Below are 15,261 nucleotides of genomic sequence, written 5' to 3'. Positions count from 1 at the left end.
AATCCAACATGGCCTGCTCAAGGGATATTTTGGCTTGCACAGTCCCATTCTGCCCTGATCACCCATGTCTGTGCTCTTACACATTAATAGTCGGGTGTATTGTGCTATTTAATGCACTATTTTTATGGCTGGTCATGCACCGGCAATATATAACACCGAATACCTGAAGATCATCAGTCAAGATCAGTCGGACATCTGCCTTTGCTTCCTGAGAGAAAACTTGTCTCTTCTACTCTGCTATTTTTCAACGCGTCCCCAAAGCAGCGCAGTTCATGTGTCATCACATTAATCTCCTTTAAGTGGAGATAGCTGTGGGCCTGCTTGGAGGACGTCACATGAACTTTACTGTGCCTGATTGCCTGCCTGTGCCACAAGAGGTCTTTCAGAAATGAGCTCCAGTTTGTTGTTTACCTGCCATCTCATGTAATTGCTCGTAGGTCATGAATCTGGGTGGCAATGCTTTTAACCTTTATGAATTTAGTGATTACAAACTTTGTATTTGGTTATTTTTAATGTTAGTTTTTGGGGTTTATTTATAAATAACAGCATCACCCAAAATCACAACATCAACATAAACAACCACATTCTCGCATTTGCTCACTAATTCATACACACCCTCATATGCATGCAGTTCTGTATACACTGAAAGAATAGGAGAGCTGTTGCACAATAGTGTTAGTACTTCATGTGACTATTCAATTCTCCTTCTCAAAAGCTGGATATGTGACATGCCATTCCTATATAAACTGTATCCCATTTTTTTCCAGTGGGAATTTTGATCCATTTTCAAAAAACATGCTGTACACAAATTTTTCACTGAGGGTTAAGATGGTTCCTTGTGTTTTCTGCTTTTTATTTACAACCACCTATTTGTCATCTTGTTGAATATTTAACTATCATTTCAAAATTAATATCTGGCAAAAGACATAGGTTGTGGTACAAAAGCTTATACATAGTGTAGGATTTCCATAAATCACCTCTTCTCTGTTTCTATCTGTAATGAGCCTTTTTTTTTTTTTTTTTACATTTCCAAAAAGCATGAAATATGCAGAATTTTTATATGACATTTAATGCGTTTCTTTGTTCTATTTTTTCCTATTCTTGCCTCATGTACAATTTATACTAGTCATAAAAATATACTGAATCGTATAGTCGCAGCTATATCTGCTGTAATTACTCTAAAGTTCTTTACACTTGCTCATAATTTTGAAAGTAAGTGTGGAGGAGAGGCCTTGTCATGCCGCCTAATATCACATGAGTTTGTCATCGAGGCGTACAGTACAGGGAAGATTGATGAAAATAAACGGTCAGGATGGCTACTTGTAATCTAGTTATAGAGGATAGTGTCTGTGCATGTGCGTGCATGTTACTTATGTTTGTGTGTGTGTTTGTGTAAGTGAGCGAGTCGAATGGGAGGACTTGAAGTAGTATATATTGATATACTGTGTGGGGGAGGTGGCTGATTCAGAGATGGCCGCAGGAAGGCAGAGCAGAATTCTAATAATGCTGCATGTGGTGCCAGGGGGCCAGAACACCAAAAAGCAAGCTCAAGTTTTTTAGTTTTTTTTTTTTTTTTTCACCAGTATTATTCAAAAGAACTCACTGCAGAGAGCCAACAGAACAGTAAAGAAGAGCTTAAGATAAAAAAATATATATCTATATAGCTGTGGGAGTACCACAAGTCTTTGTTATGGCTGTTGCTGTGGGTGGTTGTAGTGTCTGAGGGTGAAATGGGAGCCGGGTAGCGGTGTCATAATATATGTACAAGAGGCACGTGAGCACCGCTGAGCACTTACCCTGGGACATAAGGGTTAAAGCAGCTCCATCAGTATCTGTAATGGTTTGTTTGGAGGACTCTGTGCATTTCTGACAGCAGCTGACCTGATTCATGAGAGGAGGATCAGATTTTCACTAAGTGGAAAAGTAATACTAGTTTGCTGGAGGCTGGGTTGACAGCTGGCGCTTTTGAGACAGAAAATACAGCACCACTGCTCTTGCAAGGGAGTTCCCACTCCACCCCCTTTTAATGGAGATGCAACAGTTGTAGTTTGTACATTGTTTGATGCTGTTTGCAGGATGCCAACACAAAGCCGAGGGATGCTGCCCCCCTCAGTAATTAGTTGTGGGGTTTGGTCGGCATGGTGACACACCGTCCTGGGATCCAAGAGGAACAGGGAACGCTTACCAGGCGCAGTTAGAGGATGCGTTTACAATGCAAACATCACGAGGGGCTGAACAATAATGAATAACACTCCTGCGTTTTAAATCGCAACGGGCACAACTAATTGGCGGATCAATTTGACCCAAAGCAATTGGTCCTTCACTGTAATTAAACGCTGATCTGCTTCTTTGTTCTGTTCTTTTGAATTTTCTTTGGTTTAAAGAAGGGTAGTTATGTTTGTTGCCTCATTTTTTTGTCAACACTTAACAACAACAAAAAAAAAAAAGATAAGAAATGGGGCTCTTTCACATTCATACAGCCGGCTTTCAAATTATTGCTTCATCAAAAGATTAAAGTAGAGCAGCGTGCAAAGCGCTAAAAATATTTAAGACAATTGTAATCCCCAGTAGCTAATGATATTAACATTCCTTAGGTTGGTTGTAAATTGTGCTATCTTTATTTCATTTATGCTTATTGTCTCTGCAAAGTGTCATTGGCTTATTTTTGCCCTGGAGAGGAAACCATGGATTCCCACTTGCTTCAACCCCAACACGAGCAGTTGATGTATAATTTATGCTCATAATGAACAGCCTTTAACATATTCTATATCTTAATACAACTTGTTTTTCCCCCATGGTCTCCATCATTAAACTTGCATAGTGATAGCTTTCTAATTGGTACTGAGGAACGAAGCGACACATGCGTGCTTGCCCCCATTCCCTTGGCTTGGAGCCTCTGAGCTTGTTAAGGATGTGAGGAGATGGACACTTTGCGCACTCCACTGTGTGTGTGTGTGTGTGTGTGTGTGTGTGTGTGTGTGTGTGTGGGGCTGAGCTGGTATTGTCACCCACAACATCTCTTTGAGCACAAAAGACACAGTGGTTTGAGGTTTTTAAGACAAGGCTGCAGCGACCATTGTGGTGGAAAAAGGCATCCAGAGACCCTGACACTCACGAAAAAAGCAGTTGCTCTGCATGTATTTTCGCTCCACTATTGACTGACGCTACATGATGATTAAAAGGCGTCACCTTGAGCTGAGATTGCATGTTGAGGAAATTTACATCTAAATTGGTCCTAGCCTACACCTTGTCTCTCTTCATTTTGTCTGAGTGCACTGACCATCAGGACACAAAAATAGGCCAATTAACCAATAACAGACTGATGGAAAGGTGCTCCCTGTGCCTGATAGCAATTAGGCTCAAGGTAGGTGAAGTGAAACGAGCTCAGAGCAGAGGAGTGCATGGGGATGACAAGGGAAAAAAGAATAAAGAGACGAAGGAGGAGAAACAGAGACGAGCGCAGAGCAAAGGAGAGGAGCTGGAAGCTTATTCCCAAGTGGTCTGTCAGTCAGAAGGAAGGCTTTATTTAGAGGGTGTAATTTTATTATTTGTGTAACTCTACGGGGAATCATCTTCCTGCCGAATCCTTTTGCCTATTCTTCCCCGCTCTGGAACTTCTCTAATGAAATACATTTATCATCTGCAAAACGGCAAACGGGCAGATGAAACTGTCGGTTTTGCAGGCTGTAATTGCTAAACCCACATCTCCTTTGCCTCCACATGCGCTCACCTCTCCTTTGGTAGTATTGACAGCTTAATAATTCTGCCTGTGCAGTCTGAAAATTAACTTGATCTTATCTGTCAGGAGTCCTTTGTAGGTATTGATTTAAGATATTAAGGCTGTCAGTGTGCATACAAAAGGTGTCCTGTGACAGTTTTATTGCTGTTTTTTTGGAGTCATTATATACACCTTTAGTCTGATGGGAGTCAGGAGAAACTGGGGAGTTAGCTCGTGTGCTGATCGTTGAAGCTCCTCTCTGTTTGATTTCCCCGACTCCCCAGTAGTTGTTAATTATCAAGAGCATTTCTCTCTTGCATCTCTTGCTGGTTTGACTTCTCTCCATGCCTGTGGTTTCATCAAATTCATATCTGGATCCCCCTCTACCCCCCGTCTCTCCTTCACCCTTCCTCCCCGCCGACTAAGCAGCAGCTGAAGCTCACAGACTCCCCTGACATTTGTTTACTACGCTATCAATCAGGCCTTGTCACTTAAGCTTCTCAGGTAGATCCTGCAGACAACTCTTCAACCCTCCGTGGCATATTACTACTTCGGCTTTCATTGAAGCTTTCAGCATCCAGAGAAAGAAAGAGAGAGGGAGAGAGAGAGGGAGAGAGAGAGAGCTAAGGAGAGGGATTCTCAGAAGAGTTCCTCTTTGTATTTAAACATTAGGTGGCTGTGCCCTATTTATGTCTGTGATGTGTGACTCTCTGTGAGTCATTTTTGTGAACTGATTTGGGAATTGGTTTGAAATTTATATCTTGTTTGCAGCCAGATGGTACATTTTCCACTGGACCTTCTTTTTTTTCCCCCCTTCAGAGCAGTTTTGACACAGAATCATGACTGCATCAGAAACATGCATCAATCCTTCGTAGGTAAAAGGTTTAGACGCTTAAGCTGAGAATTTGCACTTTTTCAGCACATTACAGTTGCCAGGGCTCATTCACGTTGAAGGAGTTACACATGAAATAATTGATCTTTATAATAATTATGTCCTTCAGTATATCACACAAGACCGTGTGTCTCAGGTGCGCCGGCCATCCTTGATGAACAAATTCGAATTGTGAAGTCTTTATCTCTCACCTCACTTTTTTTTTTTTCTCCAAATTGAAATAATTTCTTCGGGGCATTTATTCTTTGATCTGGTTGTTTACAGGTACATTGCCGAGTGAAACATCCTTGTCACTTTGGTTTCTCTTTTCATTGGCTCGCCACCTTTCAAAGGAACTCGGAGAAACCAATTATTTCTTCTCCGTGCAAACAACCTTTAGTGTCGGTGGCAAGGTGCAGAGATGTTGTTTTATCACCATCCATCTTACTCATGGCTGTTTTTGTGTCACACATACACAAAGTAGCTGTGAAATTGCAGTGAAACCTGGGTTGTTTGTCTGTCCGCTGTACAGCTCCCGGCTCTCATCTCTGCGCTTAAAAAGAGACGTTTTGATCTTTGGTGTGAAAAGTGTAGCCTCGAGTAGCGGGAAAGTTTCTGTTGACCAAACTGATCTTTGAGGAAAACAACATGGCCTTGGTGTATTGCTTGAACGTACATCAAAATGACTAATTTTTGGCAGGAATGTGTTTTTGACTTCAGCTCTGCTACACCAAATATTCCGTAAATAAAAAATCATGAACTCATTAAGACTGCAGAATCTGTTGAAGGAATACTCCAACATTTCGGGGCAAAATACTCCTTTTCTGACTTACCTAGACTGAGACAAGGTGCTTGATACCATTTTCACCTTCCTTTGGGTAGCATTTCATGTTAGCTTAGCATAAACACTTGAAGTCTGTGGGAGTCATTAGCGTATGGGTTGTGTAAATTTGAAATACACGTCTCGGGATTTTTTATTTTTTTTTTTTAATAAGAGAGTGGTTTCAGGAGAAGCAAATATGTGCTGGATCTTCCTAGACTTCCAGTGGTGTACAGAACTTCTCCTGAATCCACTCTCCTTTTAAAAAAATAAAGAAGTGTTTCAAATTTACATGATACACTATGTAAATAAGGCAGTTCGTACTGCTACCTGTGCTACTCATAGGAACCGAGCCACTGGACGTAAAGAGATGAAAATGGTATTGGACGTCTTTTCTCAGTCTGGGTAAATTGATAAAAGGGTGTTTTGCTCAAAACGTTGGAGCATTCATTTAACAGTAAAGATGGCAGCTCCTGTGCTTAGTATGCAGAGGATGCTGAATCTCTGTCAGTGTGTGAGAAAACATGCTTTGCTCTGGAACATAAAAACGCTGGCAGCATCACAGCGCCTGCCCTGTGCTAATCCAGGATGTCTCTCCTGCCTCGCTGCCAGGTGCAGATCTGCAGGTTTGCCCTACCAAAGGCCCGACGTGCTGTTCCAGGAGGATGGAGGAGCGGTATCAGGTAGCCGCCCGCAACAACATGGAGTCTGGTCTGCAGGTTGTCAGCGCCCAGCTCAAACGTCTCATCATCCAGAACGCTGCCATTTTCCAGGGTAAGTTTGCCCGTGCCTCAAAGAAACGAGATGCTTTTGAGAAAAATAAAAGCGAAAATCTCAATTAAGCATCGTGCAATTTCAAGCGAATTGACACCTTCAAATTGAAGTAAAAATGATGTACGCTCCACTTTGTTACGTAGATATCCCTGCTCACACCAACAGCTTGCTCCTGCAGACTGTGAGTCACATATAAATAAAGCACAAGTATACAGCACACAGATAGGGTTGAGAGGTTCAGCTGCTGTCAAACTAAATGTTAGAAAGGGGCAAGTTGTGCGATTTGAGTGGTTTTGGATGTAGTATGATTGCTGGTGCCAGACGTGGGCCCCAGGCTCTCGGAAAGTGCTGGCCCCCTGAGACTTCTGGCTCGCTACAGTACCGAGAGTTTGCTGAGAACGGTGTGATAAACATACAAACACCTGTTAGCAGCGGCTCTGAAAAACTGTTGTTGATGAGGGCGGTCAGGGAGGAAGGGAAGACTTGTTTGACCCAACAGATGGGACGCAAGTATGCAAAATAAAAGCTCTGTACAGCGGTGATGTGAGGAGAGGTGTCTCAGAGCATGCGGCTCCTCAAACCTCGAAACAGATGGGTTACCGCGGCGGAAGACGTTTCTGGGCTCCTGTCCTGTCAGCTGAGATCAGGAAGACACAGAGGGCAGATGATCAGCACAACTGGACAGCTGAAGACTGCGAAAGCGACGCCTGGTCCAATGAATCAGGGTTTCCTCTGCAACATACTGATTGCGGGATTACAGCTGACAGTTGGATCAATCAACAGTCTGTGCTGATGGTGAAATAGTGTGGGGAATGTTTTCTTGGTACTAAATAGACCCCATGACACCATATGAATATCATTCAAACACTACAGGGTAGTTAAACATTGTTGCTGACCATGTTCATCCCTTTTGTGGCAACAGCCTGATCTGATTCAAATGCAGCAGGATAATATTCCAGTGACAAATCAAGCATTGTCTCCAAAGTGGATCCAGGAACAGGACGGTGGATTCAAGTCTCAACCCAACAGAGTGCAGTCTGGACAAGATGGATATTTGTAGCATGAATTTGATGTTGAAGAAAAAAAAAAAAAACTGCACGAACTGCCTCACGGTATCGAGACCAAGATCCATGCAGAATATTTCCAGCATCGGGTGAAATCTTTGCTTTGAAGAATTTTGACTCTCCTGGAGATGAAATGGGATCCTGGCTGGTAGATGTGCCTAATAAAGTGCATACTGAGTGTATTTCCTTAATTTTAAATTCTTCAACTCTGATTCATACTTGACTGGGGAGCAGGCCAAGTTATAGCTCGACCATTTCCTTACTTATTGTTGTTTAAACCAGGGGTTATTTACCTTTTCTGGACACCTAAGCATTTGAAGTGATTTTACCCTGGGCACCCTGATATGAAAAGGTACTCTGCTTTAAATATCAAATTATGTATAAGTATTAAACATAATGTAAAAATGATCACTTATGCATTTTTTTGTATTGTAAAAATCTCCAGTGAATTAAATCACACTGAAATTAAACCATTTACTGTTTTGCTGAGGACCCGTGGAACCTCCTCAAGGACCCCAGGGGACCCCAGACCCCACTTTGAAAACCTCTGGTGTAAATCACGGTCTCTCCCAGCTTTCTCCAAAACTGTAGATCTGTTAAGACATGATATAACAATGTACCAAGAGTATTTTTGTGCACTTGAAGTAAATCTTTATCAATCAAGCACAGACAATTAATGAGGCCTAATAACTGTGTTTGTACTGTCATTAGTATTAAACCGGTTATTGCTATAAAAGAATTAGGATCTTTGCAATAAAATTTAATTGAAAACGTTGGATTGAAAATCATGACAGACTGAATTGTACTAGTTTCTAAGTGCTACTGATGCCCTTTTGGGGAGGCGACCAACCAACAGATGAACTCGTATTCTTGCAGTTTATGGCTACATTAGCAACAGTTGTTGTGAAATGCTGTGAAACATCCCTCGCACATTTAACAGTGAACTTTTGTTATCAAGCTGCGCAGGCCTTTTCAATCCAGCGCCGCGGCTCTGTTTACTGTCTTGGGGTTTTGACTTGAAGGGGTTTGTGCAGACTCACAGGACCAAACTTTTTGAGGGCGTGCGCTCATGGTTGCGAAACATGGCGCCGTCCTGACATGCCAATTAAAACGTGAAGTTTAATGGGGACCAAGGGGTTTGCTTGACTTGGTTGATACACACTAACTAGTTTAGAGACTGCCACTGTGGTTTGGCTGCACTTTCCTAGAAGGGGTTCAGTACTAATTGCTTTAGTATAGGGCTTGAGAGAATTCCCCAAACAGCCCACGGACTGAAATCCCTTTAACATCCTGGTCTTATCTGTTTCCCTCTACTTCATTTTCATAGTTTCTCTGGCTCTCTCCCCTCTCTCTCGTCCACTTTTTCTCTTTCTCTATCAGCCATTCTCTTTCTCTCCATCTCTCTCTCTCTCTCTCAATCTACTTTACTCTCTCCCTTTGTCTTCCTCTGTCTCTCCTTCCCTCTCATTCCTGCTACTATTGGGAATTGAGTGCATGCCTTGTTTGCAATCTTCTTTGCTGCTCTCTGTCTCCTTTATTCTTCAGTGCTCACTTCTGCCAGAGATCAAAGGGCTTCCCCTCTCCACTCTTCTATCTCCCATCTCAGAGTGCTCTCTCTATCCCTGCATCCCTTTCTCCTTCTATTTCCACCTGCCCCTCTCCTCATTCCCAAGCCTCAGACTATGCCAGAGCTTTTACCCTTTTGAAGTCAACTTCTCCAAACAACAAAAAAGTAATGGCTCTCTCTTGTCTTTGTTTTTTAAGCAATCATATGACAGGCCGTTTTAGCATTAGGCCTTTCTTCAAGATCAATACCAGGAAATAGATAAAGCATTAGGAGTTTCTAATGATGCGTGGCTCCTGCGCAGAATGTTTCATATGCCATTTGACAGTCTAATGAGCCTTGGCCTGAGCTCTTTACAGTATACCAGGGAAATATGCCAGAGAAATACATTCTGTATAAATTTGATTTGTGAAAGCCTAGCACATTTCATTTTGATTCACATTAGTGAGATCATAACACTAGCCTCCCTCGCTCTCAATGATTGCCTCCCTCTGAATGGCCTGATGTTGTCAATTTAGTTTAAAAATGAGCATCTCGAAACCTGTGCAGGACGCTCATCTTTAGATCTAATCTTTTGAAATGAGAAGCCGATCTTGTGCATGCTGAGAATTTAATTTTGCAAATAACGAAGTCAGATTTTTCTGATGAGTACATTAGGACGTGATGCTTCACATCATTGAGCAGCCCTGGAGGTAATTTGATATGTTATTTTCACTGCCACGGTCTGAGTGAGGACTGAAGACCGAATGAAGTGTTAAGCTGGTCAGTGACATTAAAAAGTCAGTAGATGCAGTGCTTTTTTTTTTTTTTTTTTTTTTTTTCAGTAACAGCGAATAGGGATGAGTGTGATAATGAATCACTCTATTTAAGGTGGTAACATTTTTCTGACGCTGCCAAAGGCAAAACACCTGCCTCGACATCACCAACTGAGGTGTAGCTGCAAGTGTGTGACACGGCTGAAAGATAGATAGAGATAGATAGATAGATACTTTATTCATCCCGAAGGAAATTCACAAAGTTGCAGTCCATTGAGAGCACTGCAACAGTGATTTTACCGATCCTTGAATCGGATGCAAGACATAATTCTACAATTGTTGCTTTTCAGTACCCAGTTAATGTGATTCCTCATAAAGAAGCCATTTCTACAAATCAGAAAACCTGATTTATTGTTGTTTTGGTCTTTATAAAGCTTGTCAAAAGCCATACAGCTGACAAAGGCATAGAAGTCCATTACATGACATATTATGTATTACATGTCATCCGCTTCTCTCTCGCCCAGCTTATAAAGACCCAATAAAGCAAAACTTCATCTAAAATTGCATTCAGGTAAGTGGTATCTTGAATGATAGGATGCTCTAATTGGTGTTATTTCCCTGGTGATGTGTGCCTCAGCCTCAGCACAGCTCCACTGATGTGATGAGGCAGTGGACCCCATAGTCTTAGCCAGAGCCAGCAGAAATTAGATCTGGTTTTGTTTAACATGTGTGCTATAAAAGGTTTAAGATGGATTTGCTAGGGTACTGGTTTAATTCGGTGATAACAACAGTGCGTGCGTGTATAAAACTAACTGAGCGGAGATGCAGGCGGACTCTGTGCGAAACAGCACAGCACAAAATGAGCCTCTCAACTTGCTGGTGGAGTGTATGGACTACACCGCTGTCTCCTCTGTTTCATCACACCCCATTGCTTCACGGCACCCCGAGGGAGCCTGAAGAACAGCCGTACCCCAGAGGGGAGTCACACTGAAGTCCAAAGAGCGCACCCAATTAATAAACATGAGAGGACTGGACCGGCTTGATTGCTTATAAAGTCAAATATGTGGTGAAATATATGGGGAAGCAAGTTGTGCAGTGCGAGTGTATAGATATCGGAAAGTCTCCATGATATCTGCTTATTTCCTTCCTGAGTAAAAAGTGGGACAGCCAGCCTAGCGCCCCTGGAATGACTCAATGAGTCCATAGAAGGCTGGCACAGTGGGGTGTTCAAAAACAGGTCTGACTTGGACTACTTTCAGGCAGCATGAGGGCGATCTGTATGTGGCTTTGCTCGTTGCTGCTAGGCAGGGGAGCTCTCTCCTCTCTACTGTGAACTCACAGGGGCGATGCTCTGTAAATGATCAGGAGTTTAGAGAGAGCTTGAAAGGATGCTCATATCTTTTTATCAAACATAAAGACATCTGGGCAACCTGGGGTGCGCTACTCAACAAAACTCGCTGAATATCTATGAGGACACGCGTGCTTGCCGCAGTCACAATGGCAGGGAGAACACGCCGTAATTTAAACGTTCGCTGAAAAGAAAAATGTGAATAAATCTTCTTTTGTGTCCTTGAGTTCCTCATACCTCATTCCTAGCGGGCCAACAAATTAGCATCTCATTAGCAGTCTAAAAAAAAAATTGTATCGACTTCCTTCCTTCTTCTAGACGGGTTTTAATTACTCTAAGTGTATAAGGAATTAGAATGGCAGACCCCCTGTGGCCCGTGTGGAGGTGGTTGTTGACCTTGAGAAAGAGTTTGCCCTCGTTTGTCTCCGATAGTGCTGAATTGACATTTGCTATGGCAGGAACCCAAATGAGACATGGCAGGAGGTGGATGTTGCTGGACCTGGCACACCAGAGCTGCCTCTCCAGCGGCCAATAATCTAAACCAGACCCCGCTGCCCTGCGCGACCATGCCTCGTCTCCTGCTCGTTAGCCGTCCGCTCGATCCTAAGTGCTCCGAGCGTCTGGGCTCAGCGGGTTCCCCTTGTGCTCCTCCCATCATCAGCCCCTCCAATACTAATCCCATGCCACTCTCTTTCCATAGAGCTATTTCATCCTCTGGAGAAGCTTCTCCCAATAATCCAATAACAGGGAAGACTGGTGGGATGTATGCCTGCTGTGAGATGTCTGAAGTTGTTTACTCGCTGCCCCGGGCTAATCTAATAACTTAATGATGGGTAGAGGCAGTTCTGCTCTGTCCAACAGGCTCCTTCGAGCATCGTTTACCAGACATGATGGGATATACCAGCCATTACCACATCTTTCTCTATCAACTTGTAATTAGGTTTTAACTTAATTGCCATGTTTTATCATTATGCGTCACTTATTAGTGCGGCTGTAATGAGATTTTTAGGACTTTTTGAGCGCTCGGCCGGTCCGGCAAACTGTTGTGCAGATTGATACTTAATAAGGCGGTGTAATCCTCGGAGTGCTCTATCCTGTTTGAATTCTGTGGCTTGTTGTGGGGACGCGGAGCCAAGAAGAAAAAGTCGGAGGAGGATGGCGTACCTCTTTGGCGCTGGAAAGCCTGACTGCACATTTGTGTTTGGAAGCCATAGGGAGTCACATCAGCTGCAGTTTCGGGTCCATATAATCACCAGCCGTCCGTATGCTTGTGTGGTGCAGCTAACACACTGCTGATGCCACCCATCTCTGTGCTTGTTAGCTTTGCAAAGTCATTAATTCTCATTATCCGCTCTGCTGTTTGTGGAGACAGTCACGTATGTAACATGGCTAACACCACCTGTGTGTGTGTGTGTGCGTGTGTGTGTTACGGCTGAGAGCAGGAGGCTTCTGTGTAAGATGTCATGGTGGATCCTGTTGCTTCAAGCACTTTCCAGATTTCACAAAGCAAGAAAATGACATAAATGTGACAGGCGCTGGCTCACTGAAAAGTGGGTAATTTAATGTAAGCGTATCAGCACACACACACACAGAAATAGATTTTGCAAATAATTTTTAGTGATAGCTTTAACTTGTTTGAACTACCAGATGGGAAGGGTTTCCAGTTAATGCCAATGAAGTTATCATTCATTAAAAAGGTATGCTAAATTGACTTTTGTCTGTTTGCCAAATCCCAGGATGAACTTGAAACCATAATAATGGATGTAAATGATCACTGTGCTTATCATTCTTTAGCTCTACAGACCAGATGGAGAGCTGCAGAGTACATCGACTATAAAATCACATCAGCTAATTCTGGGAATCACAACATTCATTTTACTTTTTGTTCCGCCAAACAAGCCTCTCTTTCTGTTTTTTTGTGTGCTCATTGTTTGGCTTTCCAAAACTGATTGTCTTATCGCTCCAGGCTTTATTTAGGTTGCCAAGCGCTCCCGTCTCCATGGGAGGGCCCGGCATCTTATTCCCAACAGGGCTGGCAGCCTCTTTAAAGTGCTCCTGTTGTCTTGTGTGCTTCTCAGTACACGTTTTTAATCATGCCTACGTCTTTTGATTTGACCACACTCAAACCCGAATGCAACGGCTGTCTCTCTGCTGATAATATGTCAGCCAGTCAGCACCCCATGGGGTGGATATTTGCATATTATTTCAGCCGTGGCTCTGGAAATCTTCAATAACAGAATTATCACTCCAGAAAGAAAAGAGCCGACTCTCTCAGACTTTCAGTTTTGGCTGTGGAGAATGTGGCCGTTCATCTTATTTACATCATTATTCTTTAACAAAGGCTGATTTCCGCACTGAGATAAACTGCTGGTGTTTCATTGTTACATGCAGCTTGGATAAACCTGTGGAAAGGAGAATTGGTTTAGCTCTGCAGCTGCACTCGCTTTGGGAGTGAAGGGCAAATTGATGAAAAGTCAAATTGACTTAAAAAGTTGGGTGTGCATCTGTTCTTTTGTCATTGCTCTTTCTATATTGCTTCCTTTCTTTTTTGTTGTTGTTGTGAGCTACTGTGTTGTAGCCAATAAACAAAACCTTAAAAGGTGCTGACACTTTCACCAGCAGTTGCTCTTCCAAATAAGTCTCACCCCCAGTTTCTAAAGCTTTAAGGCATACAACGGGGATTTGTGTTTTGCTCCTCCCAGGCCATGGACTGCACTTGACTCTGACGGATCTGCCTTATTAGATTAATTTATTGCAGCGCAGTCTTTGCAGACAGGCCGGGGTTTTGCCTGTGCTTTCTTGTCTGTTCAGCTGACTGTTCTCCACAGGGAGATCACCTGATCTGCGTTTGTCTCGACAGACAGAGACTGTTCCTACATCACCTTCCTTGTCGTGTTCTTTGCTCTACAGTGACAAAAAAAAAAAAAAAAAATTGTCATCACTGGTTTCTAAGGACAGCCATGGCTCTTTGCGTTTGAGCCACATTTTAATGATGTGCCCTGTTGCATGCCTCTCGAGCTGAATTTCATCATAGAGGAAAAAACAAACAGTGTGGAGTGTGGATCAAAGTGTCATTTGAAATGCTATCATCAAACAGAGTTGAGAGGACTGACAGCTCCTCCCAGCTCCAGCTGAGAAAAGGAGGCTTTGTTTCTTCTGTTGTCTGATGACTGGTGTATGAGAGAGGAGAGGAGAGGAGAGGAGAGGAGAGGAGAGGAGAGGAGAGAGGAGTGAAGGCAGCTTATTGATATATACACATCTCTCACCAGGCTAATGGGCTCTTTTAAACGAATGTGGGATCATCCAGTCTCCATACATCATGCGAGACTTTCAACGTAATGGATGATACAGAGCGGACTTTCAGAACTGCCCACAGTCCTCTTTAATCAAAGCCAGTTCTGTGAGCCAAATCAATGCAAAAGCAAGATCACATTGGAATGGCAGCATCTATTAACTAGACATGTTTCACAAAGTGCACATTTGTCTTTATATTAATTCAAACAAAGCCTATTCTTGGATGTCACTTTGTTTGTGCTCATGCCGACTCCGGGACAGACATATTCGATTACATAAATTTAGAGGTTGAACGATTCCTCACAGTCGACGTCTTAGTGATGGTGAAAGCAGTAATGGTGATGCTCTCTCTGCCTTTCTCTCAAAACTCTCGTCCCATCAATCTGAAGTTATTCGAGTTCAGCTCTGCGGTGGCAAGCCCAGAAAGACCTGAAGGTGTTTGCTTGTCTGTCTCACTTCGTCTTTATGCAAAAAGTTTGGCAGTTTTGCGACATGGGACAACTGCTGCAGAATTACTCTTCGGCATCTCATTGTCGGCTTTATAAAAAGCTTCTTTAACTTTGAGAAAGCTGCACTCAGCACCAGGTTCACTCCCAAGCCTGGTTTGTTTGCCGAGAACAAAAATTCAGGTAACGGTTTCGTTCTTGCACAGTATATAAAGGTTATCACACATTTAGCAGTGTCCCATTTATCTCTGCTCATCCTTTCTACTTTCACAGCAGGTATTCCTCTGTTCACCTCTCGACCCTAACAACTTACCACCACCGCCCCCCCCACCCCTCCAAACATGCATTTATAGTTCAAAGAGATGTATTTTTCATTCCTGCCTATGAAATATTGAAGAGCTTACGCAACACGAGTTCAGCCATGCAGACATAACAACCATGTCAAGGCTTGGGGTGGAGCAGGGCAAAGAGGTTGATCTCACTTCTGCAGGATCTCATGGCTTATTTACAGCAATTAACCAAATTTAACCCAGATTCTGAAAGAGGCACTTTTCAGGCGGATAAAACTCCGCTTGATCTCTTCACCGAGCACATGCTAACAGAGAAT

The 15,261-nt window shown here is 43.0% G+C and overlaps 1 protein-coding gene across 1 annotated transcript in view; it reads left to right on the top strand.

Annotated features, from left to right (window-relative positions):
* The window catches only part of gpc3 (glypican 3), a 97,596-nt gene that overhangs the window by 1,789 nt on the left and 80,546 nt on the right, over positions 1-15,261 (top strand). The window contains exon 2 of the mRNA XM_030062103.1: positions 6,022-6,183. Coding sequence (XP_029917963.1) covers positions 6,022-6,183 — 162 coding nt within the window. The remainder of the gene's footprint in view (positions 1-6,021; positions 6,184-15,261) is intronic.

Source organism: Myripristis murdjan, chromosome 10, assembly GCF_902150065.1.
Source record: "Myripristis murdjan chromosome 10, fMyrMur1.1, whole genome shotgun sequence".
In the NCBI taxonomy this organism is placed as follows: Eukaryota; Metazoa; Chordata; class Actinopteri; order Holocentriformes; family Holocentridae; genus Myripristis; species Myripristis murdjan.
This window is presented reverse-complemented; position numbering and strand designations above follow the sequence as displayed.